The sequence below is a fragment of the Chiloscyllium plagiosum genome, chromosome 31, assembly GCF_004010195.1.
Source record: "Chiloscyllium plagiosum isolate BGI_BamShark_2017 chromosome 31, ASM401019v2, whole genome shotgun sequence".
In the NCBI taxonomy this organism is placed as follows: domain Eukaryota; kingdom Metazoa; phylum Chordata; class Chondrichthyes; order Orectolobiformes; family Hemiscylliidae; genus Chiloscyllium; species Chiloscyllium plagiosum.
Window position 1 is genome coordinate 22,523,841 of NC_057740.1, and position 23,787 is coordinate 22,547,627.

The window sequence follows — 23,787 nt, forward strand, 5'->3', positions numbered from 1 at the left end:
TTCATTTTAGAAAGAGTTGGATAGAGCTCTCAAGGATAGTGGAATCAAGGGTTATGGAGATAAGGCAGGAACAGGATACTGATTAAGGATGATCAGCCATGATCATATTGAATGGTGGTGCAGGCTCGAAGGGCAGAATGGCCTACTCCTGCACCTATTGTCTAATCGGTCAGAGTATTGAGTACAGGAGTTGGGAAGTCATGATGCGGCTGTACAGGACATTGGTTAGGCCACTGTTGGAATATTGCGTGCAATTCTGGTCTCCTTCCTATCAGAAAGATGTTGTGAAACTTGAAAGGATTCAGGGAAGATTTACATGGATGTTGCCAGGGTTGGAGGATTTGAGAAATAGAAAGAGGCTGAACAGGCTGGGGCTGTTTTCCCTGGAGTATGGAAGGCTCAGGGGTGACTTTCTAGAGATTTATAAAATCATGCAGGGCATGGATAAGATAAATAGACAAAGTCTGTTCCCGAGGGTGAGGGAGTTCAGAACTATAGAGGGCATAGATTTAGGGTGAGAGGGGAAAGATGTGAGAACTAAGGGGCAACTTTTTCACACAGAGGGTGGTATGTGTATGGAATGAGCTGCCAGAGGAAGTGGTGGAGGTTAGTACAATTACAACATTTAAAAAGGCATCTGGATGGGAATGAATAGGAAGGGTTTGGAGGGATATGGGCCAGGTGCTGGCAGATGGGATTAGATTGGGTTGGGATATCTGGTCGGCATGGACAAGTTGGACCGAAGGATCTGTTTCCATGCTGTACATCTCTCTGACTCTGAGATGCAGCAGAGTCTTTGGGGAGTCAGGAGCGGCATTACTTATGAAGTTATCCTAGCCTCTGACTTGATCCTTGCAGCTGCTGTGTTGATGTGCCGAGTTCAGTTCAGTTTCTGGTCAAAGTATCTCTGAGACTCTTTTACAAGCAATGATTTTAAAGATTGCGACTCTACGGAGTTAATAATGAGAGGTGATCGCATCAAAAAAAAAATTAAGGGGATTGACAATAGATGGTTCCCCTCATGGGAGGGTGCAGGACTAGAGGGCACAGTCTCAGAATAAAAAAAAGGGGTACCAATTCAAGGTTAGGATATGGAGGAAATTTTTCCGTCAGAGGGCTGGGGTGTCTTTGAAACTCCAACAGAGCGCCATGCAGCCAGTATCTTCATACATATTTAAAAAGGCCGATACAGGTGGATACTTTATCAATGGGATGTCAAGAGTTAGAGGAAGGACAGGGAAATGGATGTAGAGAAATGTCAGATTAGCCATGATGCTATCAAATGGCGGAGCAGGTCGGAGGGGCCAAACAACCTACTCCTGTTCCTTTATTGTTTAAAAGGCGTCTTACTGCCTTGAAGGGATCAATGGTCAAGGGATAGACTAATGATACAGGACAGATGTTTAAAGTGGATGAGGGAAATCCGTTTTCACCCAGGAGATGTTGGGAATCTGGAAGTCACTGCTTGTCAGAGCGACAGAGATAGAAACTCTCATAATATTTAAATATTTTAGAATGGTACCAAAGCATACAAGGCTAGGGTCAAGAGTGTGATGCTAGAAAAGCACAGGTCAGGCAGCATCCGAGAAGGAGAATCGACATTTCAGGCATAAGCCCTTCATCAGGGTATGCAATCTGACCTGCTGTGCTTTTCCAGCACCACACTTTTAGACTCTGCTCTCTAGCATCTGCAGTCCTCACCTCCTCCATACAAGGCTAGGGGCCAAGTGCTGGAAAATGGGATTTGTTTTTAACCAATAGGCTTGTCCTCTACAACTATGCTCAGAATTGGTTACAACCCATTAGTAATTTGAGTATTTTTAAAACAAAAATATAGCAAAGTTGCTTGGTCAATTACAGCAGAATGTAATTACATACTCATCCTGACCTTTCCATTCACATTAGTTTTAGCTTCTGGGTTTTTGTAATTCTAGCTAAAAACTTTTACCTACTCAGTGTATTCCCCTCCATTCTTCGTACTTAAATATTCCCACTGGGGATTTTTTTCTGGGCAATGGATTCATTTCATCTAATAGTTCATGTAATCTGTTACCCATCACAACAACATTTACACAATTGCTAAATTTTCCTCAAGGATTGCATTTTTAAAACTCAGCAGCTTGGAGTCATTTAATAAGATTGTTAACTCTTATGCAGTTAGACTGACATTTGGAATGTTTATTGGTCACTAGCTTAGAGTCCAAAAGCTGACCTGAAAAAGGATTGCAAGGCCAGCATGTGTGTCCGTTGAAACATTCAACTGCCATTCTTAAAAAAGTTCTCTCTAGCCAATACTAACAATGTTTTCCAAAAATCACAACACATTTTGGAAAGAGAGTCATTTCCTTTAGATTGACACAGCAATTATAATTGGCAATCCCCAAGGGCATGCCAGCAGGGAGCCCCAGTGAGAAAAGTATTGAGTGCACTGCGAGTTCAGTGACAATTAATGCAAGTATCACGTTTAAACAAAAAGGCGCTGAATGAAAATATCGGCATCCATTTAGCTCTTCTCTTAATCTGTCTCGTGTGGTAGTGTTTAGTTTAAAAAATGATTTAAACAGTAGTTTGCAGAGCTCGCAGGTTTTTTTGGAAAATTCATTCATGGGACCAAGGCAAAACCAGCTAGACTAGCATTTATTGCTTGTCCTTAATTTGCCCACAGGGCAGTTAAGAGACAGTTAAGAATAGGACAAAAGGATCTTTATAAAAGGTGACAAAAATAGGCATACTTGGTCACATACAAAAACTATTTGCTTATTGTAACAGATGGCTGGTCTCTCTAAAACGCTGGCCCCTCCTAACAGTTACTAGCACATGTCAGTCTGAACTATATACTCCAGACGTGGAATGCAGTTTGAATCTCAAGACTGTAAAGACCATCATAATACTAAGCATATTTTTAAACATTCATCAGGTTGTGGGGGTGTGGGGTGCAATTTTGGCAACTACCACAAAGCAGCAAGCTGTGTAACCATGACAACAGAATCCCAAAGCCACACTAGCTAAAAGAAAGGCTAAAGAGCAGTGTTATTTTTGAACTTATTTAGGATTAACTTCTTGTACAACATGCTTGTAATTTCTTCATAAGCCATACCAAGCACGGTGATCACATCTCCCAGAACTTCAAATCAACATTGACATAAAAGATAGCGATGGTAGTACAGTAAATCACAAATGAAACAATGCTGCATCAATATATCAACAGATTATTGGCCTCAGATAGTGAGGTGGTGAGAATGCAGTGGAAAGCAAATACTCAGTGAAAGATAAATATATGCTTTCAATGAAGAGTGAAGAATTGATCAGAATTAAATTACAAACATCAAACCTGACAAGAAAAGCTGCTGGCAGAATGTTATGATTGGTTTATTCAAGCATGAAACAGCACAGCACTGAACAACAATACTATATTTTAAAATGCTGATGTTTTAAAATTATTTTTTAAAAAAAAACTTTATTGCAGCTGTGCAACATTGTAGAAGCCAACACTAAAAGTGGTAAATTAACTCCCCTTTGTTTAAAGATTCAGAGACAAGTGCCCACTTTGGCAAAAACAGAAATTGCAGAGAGTGTTACTGCTCAAATTTCCAATACAATTGGTGTAACAAATCAGCTTGCTGTCTCATTACACTGGACAGTTGTGCTAATACAATGTCTTGAAATTATAAACAGTGAATACAGTAACAATGGTGACTCAAGCAGCATTAACAGCTGAAATAGGTCGTGTTAAAAAAACCCGACTCCACCACAAAATTCCATTTCAACAATATAGAATCACCTACCAATTTCATTGAACACTATATAAAAAAAGAGAGTTTGCTTCACAAGTCTTTTATAAAGAGTGTGCTCAAAGACCCAAGAAAATAAGCTCAATTTGAAAATCTTCCTACAATAGCTGCAATCTCTCCAGGATCATTATTTTAATTGGGTGGGTGGGCCACCCATAGAATTATTTTAAAATCAACATTAAGAGGAATAATTTAAACTGCTTAAAATGGTCTAATCATTTGCACTGGATTGGCCATTTTACCCAGACTATACCAAACAAAACAAAACTGAACTAGTCTGAGATCTGAGACTCCAAAATTTAAAGACTTCTTCCAAATCAGTTAACCTTGAAGTTCATTTTAAACCAGGGAAGTTTTGATTAAAAAAATTAACATAAGATTATGAACTGCATAAAATATTTTACAATAGTATAGTAAGTGGATCGTTTCATATAGGTCATTAAATGGCAACACTAAACTACCAGTGAGAATGAATTATTGGGTATCTTTGTTGGTTGAACACAACTAAAAATATTTACGTATCATTTTACACCCAACAGATGAAGTTTGAGTCTTAGTTTGAAATATGACAAAGATGTATAAATGAAAAGCACAATTATATTCAAAATAGAGTAGTAGAGCTAATCAAATTGCTTACATTCTATTAACACCTACCATTGTAAATTTCAATGCAGAGATAACTAGTTTTTACATGTTTTTTTAAAATGACCAATTAAAAAATGTTTCCCGAAAGTCCAGTGTTAAATCAATAAACTGATCTTCAATATTTTTGATTCAGCATTATAACATAACTAGGGTGACAAATGTGAAGAAGTTGGAGAGATGATTACAAGAGATAGTCAGATGTACAGCACAGGAACAGACCCTTCGGTTCAACTAGTCCATGCCAACTAGAGAGCCCAACCTAATTTAGTCCCATTTGCCAGCACTTGGCCCATATCCCTCAAAACCCTTCCTATTCATATACCCATCCAAATGCCTTTTAAATGTTGCAATTGTACTAGCCTCCACCACTTCCTCTGACAGCTCATTCCATAAACGTACCACCCTCTGCATGAGAAATTTGCCCTTAGGTCCCTTTTATATCTTTCCCCTCTCACCCTAAATCTATGCCCTCTAGTTCTGGATTCCCCACCACCACCCCAGGGAAGACTATTTATCCTAGCCACTTCCCTCCTGATTTCATAAACCTTCATAAAAGGTCACTCCTCAGCCTCTGATGCTCGAGGGAAACATCCCCAGCCTATACAGCCTCTCCCTATAGCTCAAATCCTCCAACCCTGGCAACATCTTTCTAAAATCTTTTCTGAACCCTTTCACGTTTCACAACATCCCTTTGATAGGAAGATCGGAATTGCACGCAATATTCCAATAGTGGCCTAACCAATGTTCTGTACAGCTATAACATGACTCCCTCCCCCCACCCCCAACTCCTATACTCAATGCTCTGACCAAAACAAAACATCTTCTTCACTATTCTATCTACCTGCGACTCCACTTTCAAGAAGCATGAACCTGCACTCCAAGGTGTCTCTGTTCAGCAACACTCCCTAGGACCTGACCATTAAGTGTCTAAGTCCTGCTAAAATTTGCTTTCCCAAAATTCAGCACTTCACATTTAGCCAAATTAAACTCCATCTGCCAATCAGCCTGTTGGGCCATCTGATCAAGATCCCATTGTAATCCAAGGTAACCTTCTTCGCTGCCCACTACACCTCCAATTTTAGAGTCATCTGCAAATTTAGTAACTATACCTCTTATGTTCATACCCAAGTAAATGAAGAAAAGTAGCAGACCCAGCATCAATCCTTGTGGCACGCCACTGGTCACAGGCTTCCAGTCTGAAAAACAACCCTTCACCACCACCACCCTCTGTCTTCTACCTTTGAGCCAGTTCGGTATCCAAAAGGCTAGATTCCCCCCACATTCTCGCTAACCAGTCTCCAATGGGGAACCCTGTCAAATGCCTTACTGAAGTCCATTTGGATTATGTCCACCACTCTGCCCTCATCTCACTAAAATGACAGTAAATTTTCATAAGATTTGCTTCAATAACTTATTTTAAAAGGTGTTCAAGTAAACTAGAGATGGAGACAGTTTGAATGAGACAATGATTTATTTTAAAAATGGAGCACACGGGGGACATGGCTCATCTCAAACATCCTTTGTTTCACACATTGATACATTTTACAATCCTGTTGGACGTTCTCCTCATAGTTGCCCAAAACGATTCAACGTTGCAATTCTATATAAACAAATCTGTGTTTGACACTCTCCAATAATAGTGTTCTTTTTAAGGCTAATCACTACTGCATTGCTCATTCCACAAATATCACGCCTCCGTGTTTCAAAATAGTTCTGTTCAAAGTGATTATTTCTTTACAACATTGTTTTTTTTTTTAAAAAGCTTCTGGGCTAGGTGTCCTGATTTTAAAACAGGTCTCCATTTCCCTTCACTGGAGCTCAAAACAAACAAGCCATAAACAGCAAGAGGTATATGTCCCCTTGGACAATCCTTCAGCAGCTCCCACTCCCCGCAGTATCCCAGATGAAGTCAGAAGTGACATCCCAAAAGCCAATGGCTAGACACAAGTGAGCTTTAAAAAAGAAACCAAGTCTGAGTGTTAAGAATCTGGATTAAGTACAGAATCAAGCATCAAAAGTCTTGCTCAACTTCTGAAAGTGGGCAGTTTATTTTGGAACTAGACAACCCTTTTGATTTTAAGGGAAAAAAAATCACATGGCTGTACGACATGCAATTACCAGTTTACCGAGCAATCATGTATTATTTAGATTGTGGGCTATCTACATATTGTTCCACACAAAATTGGGACAAAACATTACACATCAACTAATGCACAAAATTAGTCAGATATTGCCAAGTAATTTATAATTTTAAATCAAGCAACCTCTTTCAGAATAAAAAAAACAGCCACAGTAAAATGGAACACCCAGCAGGAAGCTTCCAAAAATCAGACATTTAAAAGCATTGATCAAATCAGCACAGATACAGTAAGAGGTGCCGAACTTAGTGTGAATTCCTAAAGCATATTCTGAGAAAGCTTTCTATCCTGGAAGATGGGTCTTCAGGGGATGGCCATGCCACTCCTAGCCAAATGAGGATTTTAATTTGCAAAGAAAAAATGCTGGAGTAACAGCAGGTCTGGCAGCATCGGAGGAATTTGTTTTTCAGGTCCAGTGACCCTTCTTCAGAACTGACAGTAACAGGGAAAGATGGCACATGTGCAAAGAGATGGCTTTGTGGGGCTGGGGTGTCAGGGTGAAGGCAAAAGGAGTACACGATAAATGGAGATGAATTCAAATCTAATTTGCATTGCTAAGACCAACTTGAGTCTGTGTACCACTGATCAGGCTATGGTTATGATTGTAAAAAGGTAGAGAGTGTGCAGAAAGAGGATAAGACAGCATCCCAGGCCATTGAGGATTGGTATTCCATTGTTAAGTGGCCAAGTCCATCTGATCAATTGTCACTTCTGATGTACTTGTTTTAATAAAATCCATCTTATTTGTATCCAGTGTGATCTTGTATTTATTCAGAGGTTTGTGTTTTAAGATTAAAACTAGTTTAGCAAGCAGGTTAACTGCCTCCCTAACAGAAACCCCAACTCTGCTCAAGTGTATTCACATAGCAATGAGCAGGTCATAAGCTGAAACTCTGTTTCTTAGCTTCCAATCATAAATACAAATAAATACAAGAATATTCACAGTAAACAAAAGTCAGTGACCCAATCAGACATGATCAGACCACACACACATCCCTCATCTCCTGATGAGGGTCAAACCCCACCAATCCCATCCCAGCCCAGCCCAGCCAGAGACTTTGTCTTCCCCATCCCCAGATGAAGGTTGATTCAATTAAATTGGACTGTGATTTGATGATTTCACATGACAACATTCCACAATGACAGGAGATGTAATTTCTCCTGGTTGCTGAGAGTTAGCTTTTGTTGTTAGAGGATCAAAATCCTGTGTGGTGCAATTCTGCAAGAAAAGCTCAAAGGAATGGTCATATCTTAGAGGGGAGACTATTTAGTTTTCACTTTAACTGGGGCAGTTCTATGAAGCCTTGGAATAGGATACCTATGTGGATCAGTGCTGCTGCAAGGACGGACATAATGCACTAAAGTTACCTTAGCTTTGTGCTAGTCCCAGGCCAAAGTGCTGGGATGAAACCTTGATGGGAATAAACTGCAGTACATTGACGTTCAGATACATGGTAGCTCAAGGAAATAGCTATATGCAGTTCCAGTCTAAAAAGATGAGTCACTTATGACTTATTTTCCTGAGCTGCAATATACAGGGCCTATGGCATGAGAATTGTACAAATATATAAAGAGAGCCTTTCTCAGGATAGCAGCTGGTGACATGGTGTTCTGCAAGGGTCACAATTTTTCACTTTATACATTAACTATCAAGATAAGGAACTAACGGCATTTTGGTTAAGTTTGCAGATGATAAAAAAGGAGAGAGAGGGCAGATAATACTGAGGCAGCAGGGAGGCTGCAGAAGGATTTGGACAGGTCAGGAGAGTAGGCAAAGAATTGGCAGGTGGAATACAATGTGGGAAAGAGAGGGGTCAGGCACTTTAAGAATAGAAACATTGACTATTTTCTAATGGGGAGAAAATTCACTAGTCTGAGATGCAAAGAGACTTGGGAGTTCCAGTCCAGGATTCTCTCAAGGTAAACTTGCAGGTTGAGTTAGTAGTTAGGAAGGCAAATGCAATGATAGCATTTATTTTGAGAGGATTGGAATATAAAAACAAAAAAAATGTACGTCTGAGGCTGTATAAGGCTCTGGTCAGACCACATTTGGAATATTGTGCAATGATGGGCCCCATACCTCAGGAAGAAATGGACTGGCCCTGGAGCATGTTCAGGAGATTTGAGAGAATGGTCCAAGAAATGAACAGCATAACAAAAAGGAACATTTGAGGATGCTGAGTTTATACTCAAATGGAGAATGCAAGGACTGTGGATGCTGGAGATCAGAGTCAAGCATTTGGTGCTGGACAAGCACAGGTCAGACAGCATTCAAGGAGGAGAATCAGCGTTTTGGACATAAGCCAGTCATCAGGAATGAGGCTTGTGGGTCGGGGCTGAGAGATAAACGGGAGGGGGTGGGGTGGAGAGGTAGCTGGGAAAGTGATAGGTGGATGAAGGTAGGGAGAAGGTGATAAGTCAGAGGGGGCAGTGATGGATGGGTCACGGGCACAGTGCTGAGTTGGAGGTTTGGGATAAATGTGGGAGGAGGAAAATAAGGAAGCTGTTAAAGTCCACATTTATCCCATGTGATTGCAGGGTTCCAAGGTGGAATGAAGCATTTCTCCTCCAGGTCACGTCCATGTTACCTACTGCATCTGTTGCACCCAGTGTGGCCTCCTCTACATCAGGGAGACAGGAAGCCTTCTTGCAGATCATTTCAGAGAACATCTCTGGGACATCTGCACCCACCAAGCCCACACCCTATGGCTGAACACTTCAACGCTCCCCTCCCACTCCAAGGACATGCAGGTCCTGGGCCTACTCCACTGCCAAACTGTTACCACCCAAGTTCAGAATTTGGCTTTTGAACCAGTGCTATCCAGGTTTAGTCAATGCATATGAAGTGGTTTAATAATTAACTTGCATATATTTCTGTAGTCATGGTGATTTATTTTAGAAAGGTTGCATGAGAGCAGGTTTTAATTTCCTTGGTAAAGTCTTAAAATTAACGAAGTAAACAAGCTTCAGTTAGAAGGCTCTGGATAAGGTCTAGGCAGCCAAGAACAGAACGGGCCCTGGAGGAATATCAGAAGAGTAGGACAAGTCTTAATCGAGAAATCAAGCGGGCTAAAAGGGGTCATGAAATAGCTTGAGAGAGCAGAATTAAGGAGAATCCCAAAGCATTTTATTCTTATACAAGCAGCAAGCAGGTAACTAGAGAAAGGATTGGTCCACTAAAGGATAACAAAACAAGGCTGTGTATCGAACCTGAGAGAATGGGTGAGATTCTGAATGATTACTTTGCATCAATGTTCACTGAGGAGAGGAACATGATGAATCTTGAGATTAAAGATAAAAGTTTGATTAGTCTGGATCACGTTGACATAAGTAGAGAAGATGTGTTGGATAGGCTAGACGTTAAGGTGGACAAATTCCCAGGACCAGATGGGATCTATCCCAGGTTGCTGAGGGAGGAGATAAAAGTTTGATTAGTCTGGATCACGTTGACATAAGTAGAGAAGATGTGTTGGATAGGCTAGACGTTAAGGTGGACAAATTCCCAGTCCAGATGGGATCTATCCCAGGTTGCTGAGGGAGGCAAGAGAGGAAATAGCTGGGGCCCTGACATATCTTAGTGGCATCCTTAAGTATAGGTGAGGTGCCAGAGGACAAGAGGGTTGCTCATGTTGTCCCCCTGTACAAGAGTAGTAGGGATATTCCGGGTAACTACAGAGCAGTGAGCCTAATGTCAGTGGTGGGAATGTTGCTGGAAAAAAAAGGTACTGAGGGATAGGATCTATTTAGATTTAGAAAAGAATGGGCTTATCAGCGATAGGCAACATGGTTTTGTGTCGGAGATCGTGCCTTACCAACTTGATAGAGTTCATCAAGGAAGTGACCAAATTGTTAGATGAAGGAAGGGCTGTTGATGTCATATATAAATGATCTGGAAGAGGGTCTGTTGGTATGATCAGCAAGTTTGCAGATGATACTAAGATTGGTGGAGTAGCAGAAAGCATAAAGGGACTGTCAGAGAATACAGGAGGATACAGAGAGTTGGGCGGAAAAGGGACAGATGGTTTTCAATCCAGACAAATGAGGTGATGCATTTAGGTATGACTAATTCTTCAGCGAATTATGTAATGAACAGAACAGCCTTGGGAAAAGTTGATGGGCAGAGAGATCTGGGAGTGCAGGTCCATTGTATCCTGAAGGTTGCTGCACAGGTGTATAGAGTGGTCAAGAAGGCATATAGTAGGCTTGTCTTCATTGGACGGGATACTGAGTATAAGAGATGGCAAGTCATGTTAACATTGTACAAGACATTGGTTCAGCCGCATTTAGAATGCTGTGCACCGTTCTGGTTGTCACATTACCAAAAGGATGTGGACGCTTTGGAGAGGGTGCAGAGAAGCCTTACGAGGATTTTGCCTGGTATGGAAGGTCCTAGTTATGAAGAGAGGTTGAGTAGGTTAGGTTTATTTTCATTAGAAAAATAAAAAGGAAATTGAGGGGGTACCTGATTGAGATTTACAAAATCATGAAGGGTACAGATAGGGTGGATAGAGACAAGCTTTTTCCCCAGGGTGAAGGATTCAATAATGAGAGGTCACTCTTTCAAGGGTGAGAGGTGGAAAGTTCAAGGGGGATAAACGCGGCAAATACTTCACACAGAGAGTGGAGTGTGTTTGGAACGCGTTGCCAGCAGAGGTGGTAGAGGCAGGCACGGTAGATTCATTTAAGATGCATCTGGACAGGTGCAGAGTAGGTGGGGAGCAGAGGGATACAAATGCTTAGGAATTGGGTGACAGGTTTAGACGGTACATTTGGATCAGCTCAGGCTTGGATGGTCGAGGGGCCTGTTCCTGGGCTGTAAATTGTGATATTGGAGGAACACCCATAACTCAGAACCCGGTGTGGTTGCAGGGCGGACAAATGAGGCTTTCTTCCTCCAGGCACCGGGTGGCAACAGTTTGGCAGTGGAGTCAACCCAGGACCTGCATGCACTTGACAGAATGGGAGGGGGAGTTGAAATATTCAGCCACAGGGCAGTGGGGTTGGTGGGCGCAGGTCTCCCAGAGATGTTCTCTGAAACGATCTGCAAAAAGTTGTCATTCTCCCCGATGCAGGAGGCGGCCACACCGGGTGCAACGTATACAGATGACATTGGTAGAGGTACAGGTAAATTTCTGACTGATGTGGAAGGACCCCCCTGGGGCCTTGAACAGAGGTGAGGGGAGTGGTGTGGGTGCAGGTTTTACACTTCCTGCAGTGGCAGGGAAAGGTGCCAGGAGTGGGGTGTGGACCTGACAAGGGAGTTACAGAGGGAATGGTCTTTTCAGAACAATGATAGGGATGGGGTGGGAAATATCTCTTTGGTGGGGGGGTCCATTTGGAGGTGGCAGAAGTGACCACCTCCTGCTTCTCAGATGCTGCCTGACCTGCTGTGCTTTACCAGCACCACACTCTTGACCCTTATACTCAAATGAAATTTAGAAGGACGGGGGGGAGATCTAATTGAAACATGCAGAATACTGAATGGCTTGGACAGAACGGATGTTGGCAAGATGTAGTTTTCATTGGTGGGTGAGACTAGGACCCAATCTATGGAATTGACTGCCACAGAATGCTGTGGACGCCAGGTCACAAAGCATATTTAAGACTGAGATAGACAGGTTCTTGATTGTCATGGGGAGAAAGTGGGAGAATGGGGTGGAGGAACTTATCAGCCATGACTGAATGGCAGCGCAGACTTGATGGGCTGAATGGCCTCATTTCTGCTCTTAGGTCATACTGTGTTTTGGGTACTGCATCAGTGGTATATTTTGGTTATTACACTTAGCTATTTCTTGTATAAATTGAGAAATGGTTTGGGATTAATGGGATGGCACATCCATTTAAAAGTTTTTGAATTTATCTTTAATTAGATGGTTTTCAATATTCTGTTCATTTTGTAAATAAAGTTGTTCCATCTCTAAAAGTAAAATCTGCATGCTGATGTCTGAGACCATTTCATTAAAATCGTAAATAATGATCTATCAAAACAAGGTTTCTGGCAGGTATCTAGTTTATCTGGTAATAATATCTGTTGATATCATAATACCTTTTACCTAAAGGCCAAATGCCACATTAACCAAATCACATTGTCTTTGGAGTGTGCCTAGTTGTAGTACCTGTCTTGATAAACTCTTGGAATTACAAGTTGACAGCAGTGAGACATCTTGATGATTAACACCCAATCTCTAACCAGTGAGAATCAAGCAGAAGGACATATAATGGACGTACAGCAGAAAAGGCATGGGCAAATTTGAGTCCATCAGGTCAGAAAAAAAACAAGGAAAATAGAGGGACAGCAAGGATAAATTGGGAAAAACAACAAAGAACATACTATACATGAGGTGGAATGTTTGATCAATTGTAGATAAATCGATTCCTTGCATGACTATGTACTAGCCCCAATTTGCTGCAAATTTATAGTTTACAATTTGATGGAAATGCAATTCTGTGAAACTCAGATGGAGGCAATGATGAACTTTCAGCAGCATAAAGATAGATAAAATAAGGCAAATTATCCATTAATTTGAGGATTCACTTATCAATTTTTAAGTTCTCAAATTGTTGCATTTACATGCATTAGGTGCATTTACTTGGAAAATCCAATTTATTGCTTTAAATTGTCACATTGAAAGTGACATCAGAACTGTACATTACTCATTCAACTTAGTGGTACCACTTGTGCATCAGGAACTGAAAGGAATGGACATAGTGGGCAACTTTGCCTTGGCTTCTTTTAAAAAGGAGAGGTGCCAAGTATCCAATTTACATTTATGTAATTTTGAACATTAAATCTTTCATTTTAAATCTGGGAACATGCTAATCTTGTTTTCTTATAACTTCCAGGTTCAGAGGACAAAATTAAAAACACTTGCTTGATATGGGATGAGTTAAGTTCCATTGCATAATTTTAGAAATTTGTCTTTTAAAAAGTTCCAAATTTCTCTTTTCTAGCTCTCTCACATTCCCTCTTTTGCATTTCTTAAAATCAAAAAAGGTGTTTCATAGAATCCCTAAAGGGTGCAAAGAGGCCAGTCAGCCCGTCAAGTCTACATCGACCCTCCAAAGAGGCCACCCAGCTCCACATCCTATCCCCATAACCCCATACTACTGTGGCTAATCCACACTCTAGATATGGACAACCTAACCTGCACATCTTTGGACTGTTTTTGGAGTGGAACAGCCCACACAGTTGCTCAAAACATAGAACTGAACCCGGCTCCCTTGTAATGAGGCAGCAGTGCTAACCACTGAGTTAGTGTAGAAGGCATACTCCTAAATTGTATGTTACTGTGCTATGAGTGAGTGCTGTATTTTCAGAGATGCTCCCCTTAGTTGACAGGCCAAAACTTGCCCCTTAACTAACCTCAATTTTTTAAAAAAAATCTGATTACTACAAATAAATTTGAGTTGACAACCTCCTGCATGGTAACTAAGCTTAAAATGATTTAGTTTGCTGTGAAGTATTGTGGATATCCTACAATTATAAAAAGGTACTAAGATGATTATTAGATTAGATTAGATTACAGTGTGGAAACAGGCCCTTCGGCCCAACAAGTCCACACCGACCCGCCGAAGCGAAACCCACCCATACCCCTACATTTACCCCTTACCTAACACTGGGCAATTTAGTATGGCCAATTCACCTGACCCTGCACATCTTTGGACTGTGGGAGGAAACCGGAGCACCCGGAGGAAACCCACGCAGACACGGGGAGAACGTGCAAACTCCACACAGTCAGTCGCCTGAGGCGGGAATTGAACCCGGGTCTCTGGCGCTGTGAGGCAGCAGTGCTAACCACAAATTATGCAGGTCTTTCCTTTTAAGTAATATTAATTCTAAATTTTGTTTTGACCAGATGAGGAGTGGAATGATGTGTTTGTTATTTTCTTTGCTCAGTTACAATTTTCAAATAAAAGTAATAATTCCAATGTATCGGATTTCAAATTCTATGAGTTGCCAAGATTCCCCCTCCCGACCAGTGATCACTGCAGCCATTTAAAATCAGTAGCGTCCCTTGCAAAACCATTGAGTTTGTGTCTCAGGCATTCAAGTCTAAAAGTTAAGTATTGCTGGTCCATTTTACGACAGTTAATACCATATACATGGTTGGGTGAAGGAGTCTCATGGTTCTGGTTTTGAGCTGTGATTACCAACACATCTCATGGCTGAGTAACCCAGTCCATTCATTCACACCATGGGAAGCCATCAACATTTGGACATGGCCCTCATCTGTCTTGGCAGGAGCACTCTGCCCAAAGGATTTCCTTCTTGAAGGAGCACAAGAACATTTCCAAATTGCATTAATCAAAAGGGAATGCCATTGATTGCTGTGCCTGCTTAATGATATCAATGCTATTTTGAAATTACCATAAAGTAACAGCAAAGTGATTCAATTAGGTTATTTGCTCATTATATTAAGTCAAGGAAGAAATATTGATCTTGAATTGAAGGGAGTGGAAGCAGATTCAACAGTAAATTAGATACATTGAAAAGGAAAGCTTTGTAATGTTATGGAGTTGGAGACTGAAGATAATTCTATCATTCTTTGAAACCATGATTGCTCTGATCCAAATGATCATAGATCAGGCAACAGTTCACAAATATACCTTCAAGCCACTGGACATTTTTACCTGAGGCACCCACAATTGTTTTTTCACTGTTTAAACTCTTGGCACATAAAAAAATCCCTAAAATGGGTATCTGGAATCGTTATGGGGTAAAGCACAAAGAAAATGACATGAAAGCCAACTTCATTATATTACACACATTTGACAAATTCTAGACAGCAAATAACGTCCAAAGAAAATGACATGAAAGCCAACTTCATTATATTACACACATTTGACAAATTCTAGACAGCAAATAACGTCCAAAGAAAATGACATGAAAGCCAACTTCATTATATTACACACATTTGACAAATTCTAGACAGCAAATAACGTCCAAAGAAAATGACATGAAAGCCAACTTCATTATATTACACACATTTGACAAATTCTAGACAGCAAATAACGTCCAAAGAAAATGACATGAAAGCCAACTTCATTATATTACACACATTTGACAAATTCTAGACAGCAAATAACGTCCAAAGAAAATGACATGAAAGCCAACTTCATTATATTACACACATTTGACAAATTCTAGACAGCAAATAACGTCCAAAGAAAATGACATGAAAGCCAACTTCATTATATTACACACATTTGACAAATTCTAGACAGCAAATAACGTCCAAAGAAAATGACATGAAAGCCAACTTCATTATATTACACACATTTGACAAATTCTAGACAGCAAATAACGTCCAAAGAAAATGACATGAAAGCCAACTTCATTATATTACACACATTTGACAAATTCTAGACAGCAAATAACGTCCAAAGAAAATGACATGAAAGCCAACTTCATTATATTACACACATTTGACAAATTCTAGACAGCAAATAACGTCCAAAGAAAATGACATGAAAGCCAACTTCATTATATTACACACATTTGACAAATTCTAGACAGCAAATAACGTCCAAAGAAAATGACATGAAAGCCAACTTCATTATATTACACACATTTGACAAATTCTAGACAGCAAATAACGTCCAAAGAAAATGACATGAAAGCCAACTTCATTATATTACACACATTTGACAAATTCTAGACAGCAAATAACGTCCAAAGAAAATGACATGAAAGCCAACTTCATTATATTACACACATTTGACAAATTCTAGACAGCAAATAACGTCCAAAGAAAATGACATGAAAGCCAACTTCATTATATTACACACATTTGACAAATTCTAGACAGCAAATAACGTCCAAAGAAAATGACATGAAAGCCAACTTCATTATATTACACACATTTGACAAATTCTAGACAGCAAATAACGTCCAAAGAAAATGACATGAAAGCCAACTTCATTATATTACACACATTTGACAAATTCTAGACAGCAAATAACGTCCAAAGAAAATGACATGAAAGCCAACTTCATTATATTACACACATTTGACAAATTCTAGACAGCAAATAACGTCCAAAGAAAATGACATGAAAGCCAACTTCATTATATTACACACATTTGACAAATTCTAGACAGCAAATAACGTCCAAAGAAAATGACATGAAAGCCAACTTCATTATATTACACACATTTGACAAATTCTAGACAGCAAATAACGTCCAAAGAAAATGACATGAAAGCCAACTTCATTATATTACACACATTTGACAAATTCTAGACAGCAAATAACGTCCAAAGAAAATGACATGAAAGCCAACTTCATTATATTACACACATTTGACAAATTCTAGACAGCAAATAACGTCCAAAGAAAATGACATGAAAGCCAACTTCATTATATTACACACATTTGACAAATTCTAGACAGCAAATAACGTCCAAAGAAAATGACATGAAAGCCAACTTCATTATATTACACACATTTGACAAATTCTAGACAGCAAATAACGTCCAAAGAAAATGACATGAAAGCCAACTTCATTATATTACACACATTTGACAAATTCTAGACAGCAAGGGGGGGGGGGGAGACGAGAATGCTTGTGGTGCCAATCAAGCAGGCTGCCTTATTCTGGATGGTGTCAGGCGTTGCGTGTTGTTGGAGCTCTACCCATCCAGGCAAGGGGTTGGTAGATAGAGCTTTAAAAACTGATTAGATAGGGGACAGTTTTAACTTTCATTCAATTGAATATCAAAAAGAAATGAGAGCAGAGGTGCAAGGTGGTGAAGAGGCACACATTAAATCAAAACATGACAGGGAGGGATATAAAAACCATTTTAAAAAGTCCAGTAGATATTTGAAGCAGTGTAGGTAAGAATGGTTAAAGAGTTGAACTTTGAAAGCTCTTTATGAATGCATACAGCATTTCTAACAAGATAAATGCATTGATGGCACCAAAAGAAATGAATATGGCTTGACTAATGATGAAAACATGATTACAAGGTGTTCAAGACTGGGAATTCAACATTAAAAAGGTATTCAACAGTCTGGAGGAGAAAAAAGGAGAAGGGGTGGATGAATAATTTCTTAATAAAGGAAGGTATCAGTGCAATGTAGAGTTGTGATATACATGCAACAGATTGTGATGTAGAGTTAGTTTGGCTGGAAATAAAGGAACAGCAAGAGGAGGAAATCACAGGTGAGTTATCTATAGGCCCAAAAAGTTGCCTGTCAGGCAAAGTACACATCAGGAAATAATGGCGGTTTGTAAGGCAGACATTAGGCTTGCGATTATGAGCTGCATATGGTCGAGACAAAAAAAAATATCAGATGAGTAAGGTTGGCATGGAAGTCAAATGTATAGCATGCATCAGAAATAGCTTCTTAGAGCTGTACATTGCTACATCTAAAATAGTCTGTTCAGATGTAGCAATGAGAATAGGATTAATAATGGACATCTCATAGTTAAGACTCTCTAGGGGATAGAGATCATAACACTAGAATTTCAAAATCAGTTTTAAGCAGAGCAACTCAAGTCTCAAACCAGCGACCTCAACTTAAACAAGGACAATTACAAAACAGTTCAGAAAGTTGTTTGAAGCATGCTGTCAAAGTAGACTAATGGGAAGGTCAGTGGATGCATAATGACAGGCATTTAACCAGATATTTCATTACACTCTGTAAAATCTAATCTAGGCATAAAAAGGACTTGAAGAGAAGGATGAACCATTAAAATTAACAAAGACAATTGAAGAGGATATCCAGTCAAAAAATTATGGAATGCAAAGCAATGAAAGCTAAGTGGTACGCCATGGGACTGGGGCTTTGCTTAAAGAACCAGCAGATTACTAAAAAAAAGAGAATTGACTATGGAGCAAATAGAGAACACTGGTGCAAATAGAGGAAAAAAAAAACAAACAAAACTTGTATAGATATGTTTTTTAAAAAAGTGAGCTACAGTGAATATAGGACCCTTGGAGAATGTAACTGCAGAATTAACAGGGAACAAGGAAACAGCAGATCATTTACATGAATATGTTGCATCGGTCTTCACTGTGCAAGACAGTGAAACATCCCAAAGGTTAACAGATAAGGAAGGTGCTAATTGGAAGAAAAGTTCTGTAACATGAAGGATAAAGTATTTGACAAACCACCAGGATGCAGTGACCTGCATCCTTAAGTTTTAAAAGAAGTGGCTAGAGACAGTGGAAGCATTGATCAAACTATGCTATACCTCACTAGATTCTGGGAGGAATCCAGTGGATTGGAAACCCACTAAAACGTCCCTGTTCGAGGGGCCTGGGAGACAACAAGCAGGAAGCTATGGGTCAGTTAACCTAGCATCTGTCATTGGTCAATGTGAGAGTCCATCAACAATGAAATAGCATGGCATTTAGAAAAGCTTAACTCTGTAAAACTGAGTTAATCTAGTTTTGTAAAAGGGAAGCCTATTTTGTCAGATTTGTCACACGAGTTCAGAAGAATGAAGGATAATTTTATGGAATCAAAAAGATTGAGTTGACATGACAAGGTAGATGTGGAGGAAATCTCAAGCTATAGGACAGTTACAGAATAATGGGATACATTTAAAAATAAGTTTCTTCTCAGAGTAGTGAATATCTGGAATTCTTTGCCACAGACCAGTGGGTAGACAAGCAGGAGGCTGGAAGAACACAGCAAGCCGAGCAGCATCAGGTGGCCAGTGGGGGCAAGATAATTGAAAGTATTTAAACAAAAGATTGATGTTTGAAGTGTCAGGAGATTGAGGCCTACGAGGAGCTGGCATGAAAGAAGAGTGGAGACCTGGGGCAAATCAAGCAGAATATTATAGAAAGACAGGCAGGGAGGTTCGATGGGTCAAATGGCCTACTCCCACTCTTATGTACACATTACTAGGCAGCCAATACAGACAAAGGCACCAGCTATATATTCTGGTAACTTGAGTTCATTCTCTCTGAATGGCAGTCCAAAAAGAGAACATAATCACTTAAATCATGGATAACCCAGCTGACCTCCTGGGTCAGCCAAGTAGGTAGAAAATGGCTTCAATAAGCAACTATCACAACGTCAATGTGGACAAGAGAATGCATTTCTCTGCACTAATGCATGACTGAAATATATGAGATCTCAAGTCAAAAAGTGTGTAGTACTTGGTCTGTGTAAGCATGGGGAAAAAAAAACTACATTCTGGATGGAGCCATATCCTGTTGATCCATTTATCACAGTAACAGGCCTATTTGCAAATAGAACACCAAATCCAGCCCACAACAAGTAGGATTTTCCTTTCAAACCCCAAATCAAAACAACTTCAACCACAGCTGCCAGTGTTCCCAACACTTTCTCACAGACACTGAGTGCCTTTACAGTCTACACTCATTAAGTGTACCAACCTCAAAGTATCAGCATGAATATATTTAGTCATACAATGGTCTCAAAAAGTACACATTTAAAAATACATTTCATAAAATCTGTTGATCATTCAGAAGTCCTTGCAAGTGTATAAAAACTTCGTTGACTCCAATCAACTTACAGTTGATTTGCCACTGACAAAAACAACATTTTCATAGAATCATACAGTATTGAAGCAACCCTTGGCCCTATCAAACCATTCTACATTAGTCTCACCTTTGCAGCATTTGACCCATTGCTTTAAACATTGACATTTCAAGTGCTCATCCAAATACTTCAAAAAGGTTGAGAGAGATTTCCTGTCTCAACAATCATCCCAGGAAATGTATTCCAGACATTCTACTGCCCTCTGGGTGAAAACTTCCTCAAATCCTTTCCAAACCTCCTACCTTTCACTTGAAAAGGTTTGCTCTGTTATTGGCCCTTCAACTCATTGGGACAGCTGCTTTCTTTTGATCTTGTTCACACCCCTCAATCAAGTCCCCTCGCAGCCTTCTCTCTCAAAAGCCACCAAAGCTTATCCACCCTCTTCATACTTAATCTGATCCATCCCAGTAACATTCTGGCGAGTTTCTTTAAGCTGCCTCCAGTGCAATTGCATCCTTTCTATAATGTATGACCAGAACTGCACATAGCTGAGGCCTAACCAAAATTTTGTTCAGTCCATCATAACTTCCCTGCTTTTAATCTCACAACTGTCAAAGGCAAGTTCCTATATGCTATAACTACCTCATTAACCTGTCCTGCCACATTCAGGGATATGTGGACAAGCACCCCAAGATCCCTCAGAGATTCTTAGTGGCCTGCAATTCATCCAAGACTCCTTTATTTTGTTACTTCTGAACAGTATCACTTCATAAGGTTAATAAAATCAGCCACTGATCTGTCCATTGATCTCTATGCTCCTATAACCCAAGGCCTTCTTCCTCACTGTCAACCACTTGGCCAAACTTCAATCATCTGCACATTTAGTCATCACAGACCCCTACATTTTATATGTCACCAAAAAAGAAAAAAAAAGGGACTCAGCACCAATATGCGATTCACACTGGACACCAGCATCCAGTCACAAACTCTCCTATCACTCAGCCAATTTTGGATCCAACTTGACGAGCTACCTGGATCACACGTGCTTTTCTCAGTCTCCCATGAGTCAGTGTCAAGAGCTTTGCTGAAATTCACAAACTACACTGACCTCATCGACACAACTGGTCACTGCTCAAAAACTTCAAATTTGTTAGGCATGACCCCCTCTGACAAAGCTATGCTGACTATCTCTGATAAAACCTTACCTATACAAAGAGATCAATTCTCTCCTTCAGAATTTTCTCCAATAGCTCATGGGAGATTGATGAGACACTCACTGGACAAAGTTGCATACGTAAAGATGATTATCAGTGTATCTGAACATATGAAGTATCAGACATATCTCCTTCCTATCAGAAGGATGTTATGAAACTTGAGGGTTCAGAAAAGATTTCCAAGCATGTTGCCAGGGTTGGAGGTTTTGAGCTATCGGGAGAGGCTGAATAGGCTGAGGCTGTTTTCCCTGGAGCTTCAGAAGCTGAAGGGGAGACCTTCTAGAGGTTTATAAATTCATGTGGTGCTTGATAGGATAAGCAGACAGTCAGTCATTTCCCTGGGTTGGGAAAGTCCAGAACTAGAGGACATAGCTCAAGCTGAGAGGGGAAAGATGTAAGAGAGACCCAAGGGGCAACTTTTTCCACACAGAGGGTGGTGTGTGTATGGAATGAGGTGCCAGAGGAAGTGGTAGTGGCTGGTACAATTACCACATTTAAACAGACATCTGGATGTGGATATGAATAGGAAGGGTTTAAGAGGGATATGGGTCAAGTGCTGGCAAATGGAACTACATTAGGTTAGGATATCTGCTCAGCATGGACAAGTTGGACCAAGGGGTCTGTTTCTGTGCTGCACATCTTTGACAAGCCACTTTCTTTCCTCTCTGATTATATGGATTTTAAAAAGGCAGGTATTCTTCAGTCAAGAATCATTTTTTCCTCATTGTTACAAAGTCCTTCTCATTATTTATAAGTTACAATACAAAAAAGTAATCTTCTTCAATCACCACTATTGTCTCCCAATTAATAAATATCACAACCTTAAATGGGATTACTACATTAAAAGGCCCTGTTTAAATACAGGCTTGAGACACACATTGGACGTGGTGTCATTTACTCACGATTGTGCATGGGCTACGCCCCCATCAGTAACTTCGAAATATATTTCCCCTTTCTTAACTCAAGAAAAAAAACTCTATGTGATGCGAAAAACCAAACCGAGCTAGTAAGCGAATCCAAGACGTCTTTAATGTTATTTGCTTCAAAGTACACAAAGCGTAGTAAATTCCAATAGATATCAAATTGCTTCCACGTTTTTCAAAACGAGTCCCTCCATGTAGGCATCCAATTTGAAAATGTTCGAAATGTCTAACATTACGTCTAAGCAAATCACTTTCAAAACAAACAAAACTTGAGCATACCTTGGTGTAAAGTTCAACCACAGACATTGCGTCCCTTCAAGAAAAGCCTCCCTCTCCAATAGGGACACAAATAGATCAGACGAACTCAAGGGAAAAAATAAACTATTCCTGTAGTTGTTTCGGTACAAGAGTTCGCACCTACCTTCAAGCTATCCCTATTACCCTTCTCTCAGCCAAAAGCTAACTCACTACACGTGAACGCAACCACACAAACACCTGATGTCAATGAGGGAATCAGACCATAATGTGCGCTTTCTCACTGCCTGACGACCGGAGCAAGGACTATTACCAAAGATAACGTGTTCAAGTCCAACATATCAACAACCAATGCAATTAATCATAAAGACATTCTTAGGGTTTTTGTGTCTCAGTTGTAATATCGCTCTCAGGCTTAAGTCAAACCTGCTCCAGAGTTATGTCAGAGCATCTCTAAACGGGTTGATTAAAAAATACAAATCCCGTAATTAATTCTTATCCGTTCAACAGTAAAACGGAAAAGGATTGCTAAACTGACTAAATCGTGACCATATATGTGTATGTGTGTGGCCTTCAAAATGTTCTTGAAATGAATTTGAACAGAAATTGTCTCAACCACAAATGCACCCTGGAGTGAAAAAAAAAGCACGAGTAATTTAGGTCACTTTCCCAAATACAGCTCACATAAAAGGAAAGGACTCAATTGCTGCTGTGGAGCCCCATCGAGATTGAAGTTAATGAATGTAAAGGATACAGAATGTCTTTGTACAGGTCTATATTGCCAGCCAGTGTTCCTCAAGAGAAAGTTCTTGGCTCAATTATCTTTTGTGCATTATCAGCTTTCCCTCTGCCATCAGCTTAAGAGTTTGTTGGCTGATACACTTGCGCTTACATCTCCAGTAATGAAGTAGTGTGACAATACTGTGCCTTTAAAGAGGTGCATTTGTCCTGTTCTTTTGAAGAGAGGGTTGAAGGTAGAGCTGATGAGCAGTCTGCCAAAGCCACTAGAGTAAACAGTTTCTGAGACCTTGGGTTATTATTAAAGTTGGAACAATAGAAGCAGCCTGGATGGGTGGGTCTAAGCTCCCACAGGCCCAGGAATGTAGCTTTCAGCAGTTGCTGTTGGTGTTTTGTGGAGTGGAAGCTGTCTTTTCCATCTCTCAGTTACAGCCAAAAGCTAGGGGTTCTCTTCCTGCTACTGGAGTTGTATATGAAATAATCTTTTGCTCTTTGCCAAGAGTGTGTTTATGGAAATGTTGCTGCACTGGAACAGTTAATTAGCAATAGTTACTGTATCTATTATTCTGTTAAGTTTTCCAATAGAGTTACATTATTCCAATACTTTCTTTCTTTTGTTGT

The 23,787-nt window shown here is 40.1% G+C and overlaps 1 protein-coding gene across 1 annotated transcript in view; it reads right to left on the reverse strand.

The window, feature by feature from the left end:
* Positions 1-22,703, reverse strand: part of LOC122565046 (unconventional myosin-Vb-like) — a 179,232-nt gene extending 156,529 nt beyond the window's left edge. Inside the window, exon 1 of the mRNA XM_043720677.1 lies at positions 22,453-22,703. Within this exon, the coding sequence (XP_043576612.1) occupies positions 22,453-22,479 (27 nt within the window). The 5' untranslated portion in view covers positions 22,480-22,703. The remainder of the gene's footprint in view (positions 1-22,452) is intronic.
* Between the last annotated feature and the right edge of the window lie 1,084 nt (positions 22,704-23,787).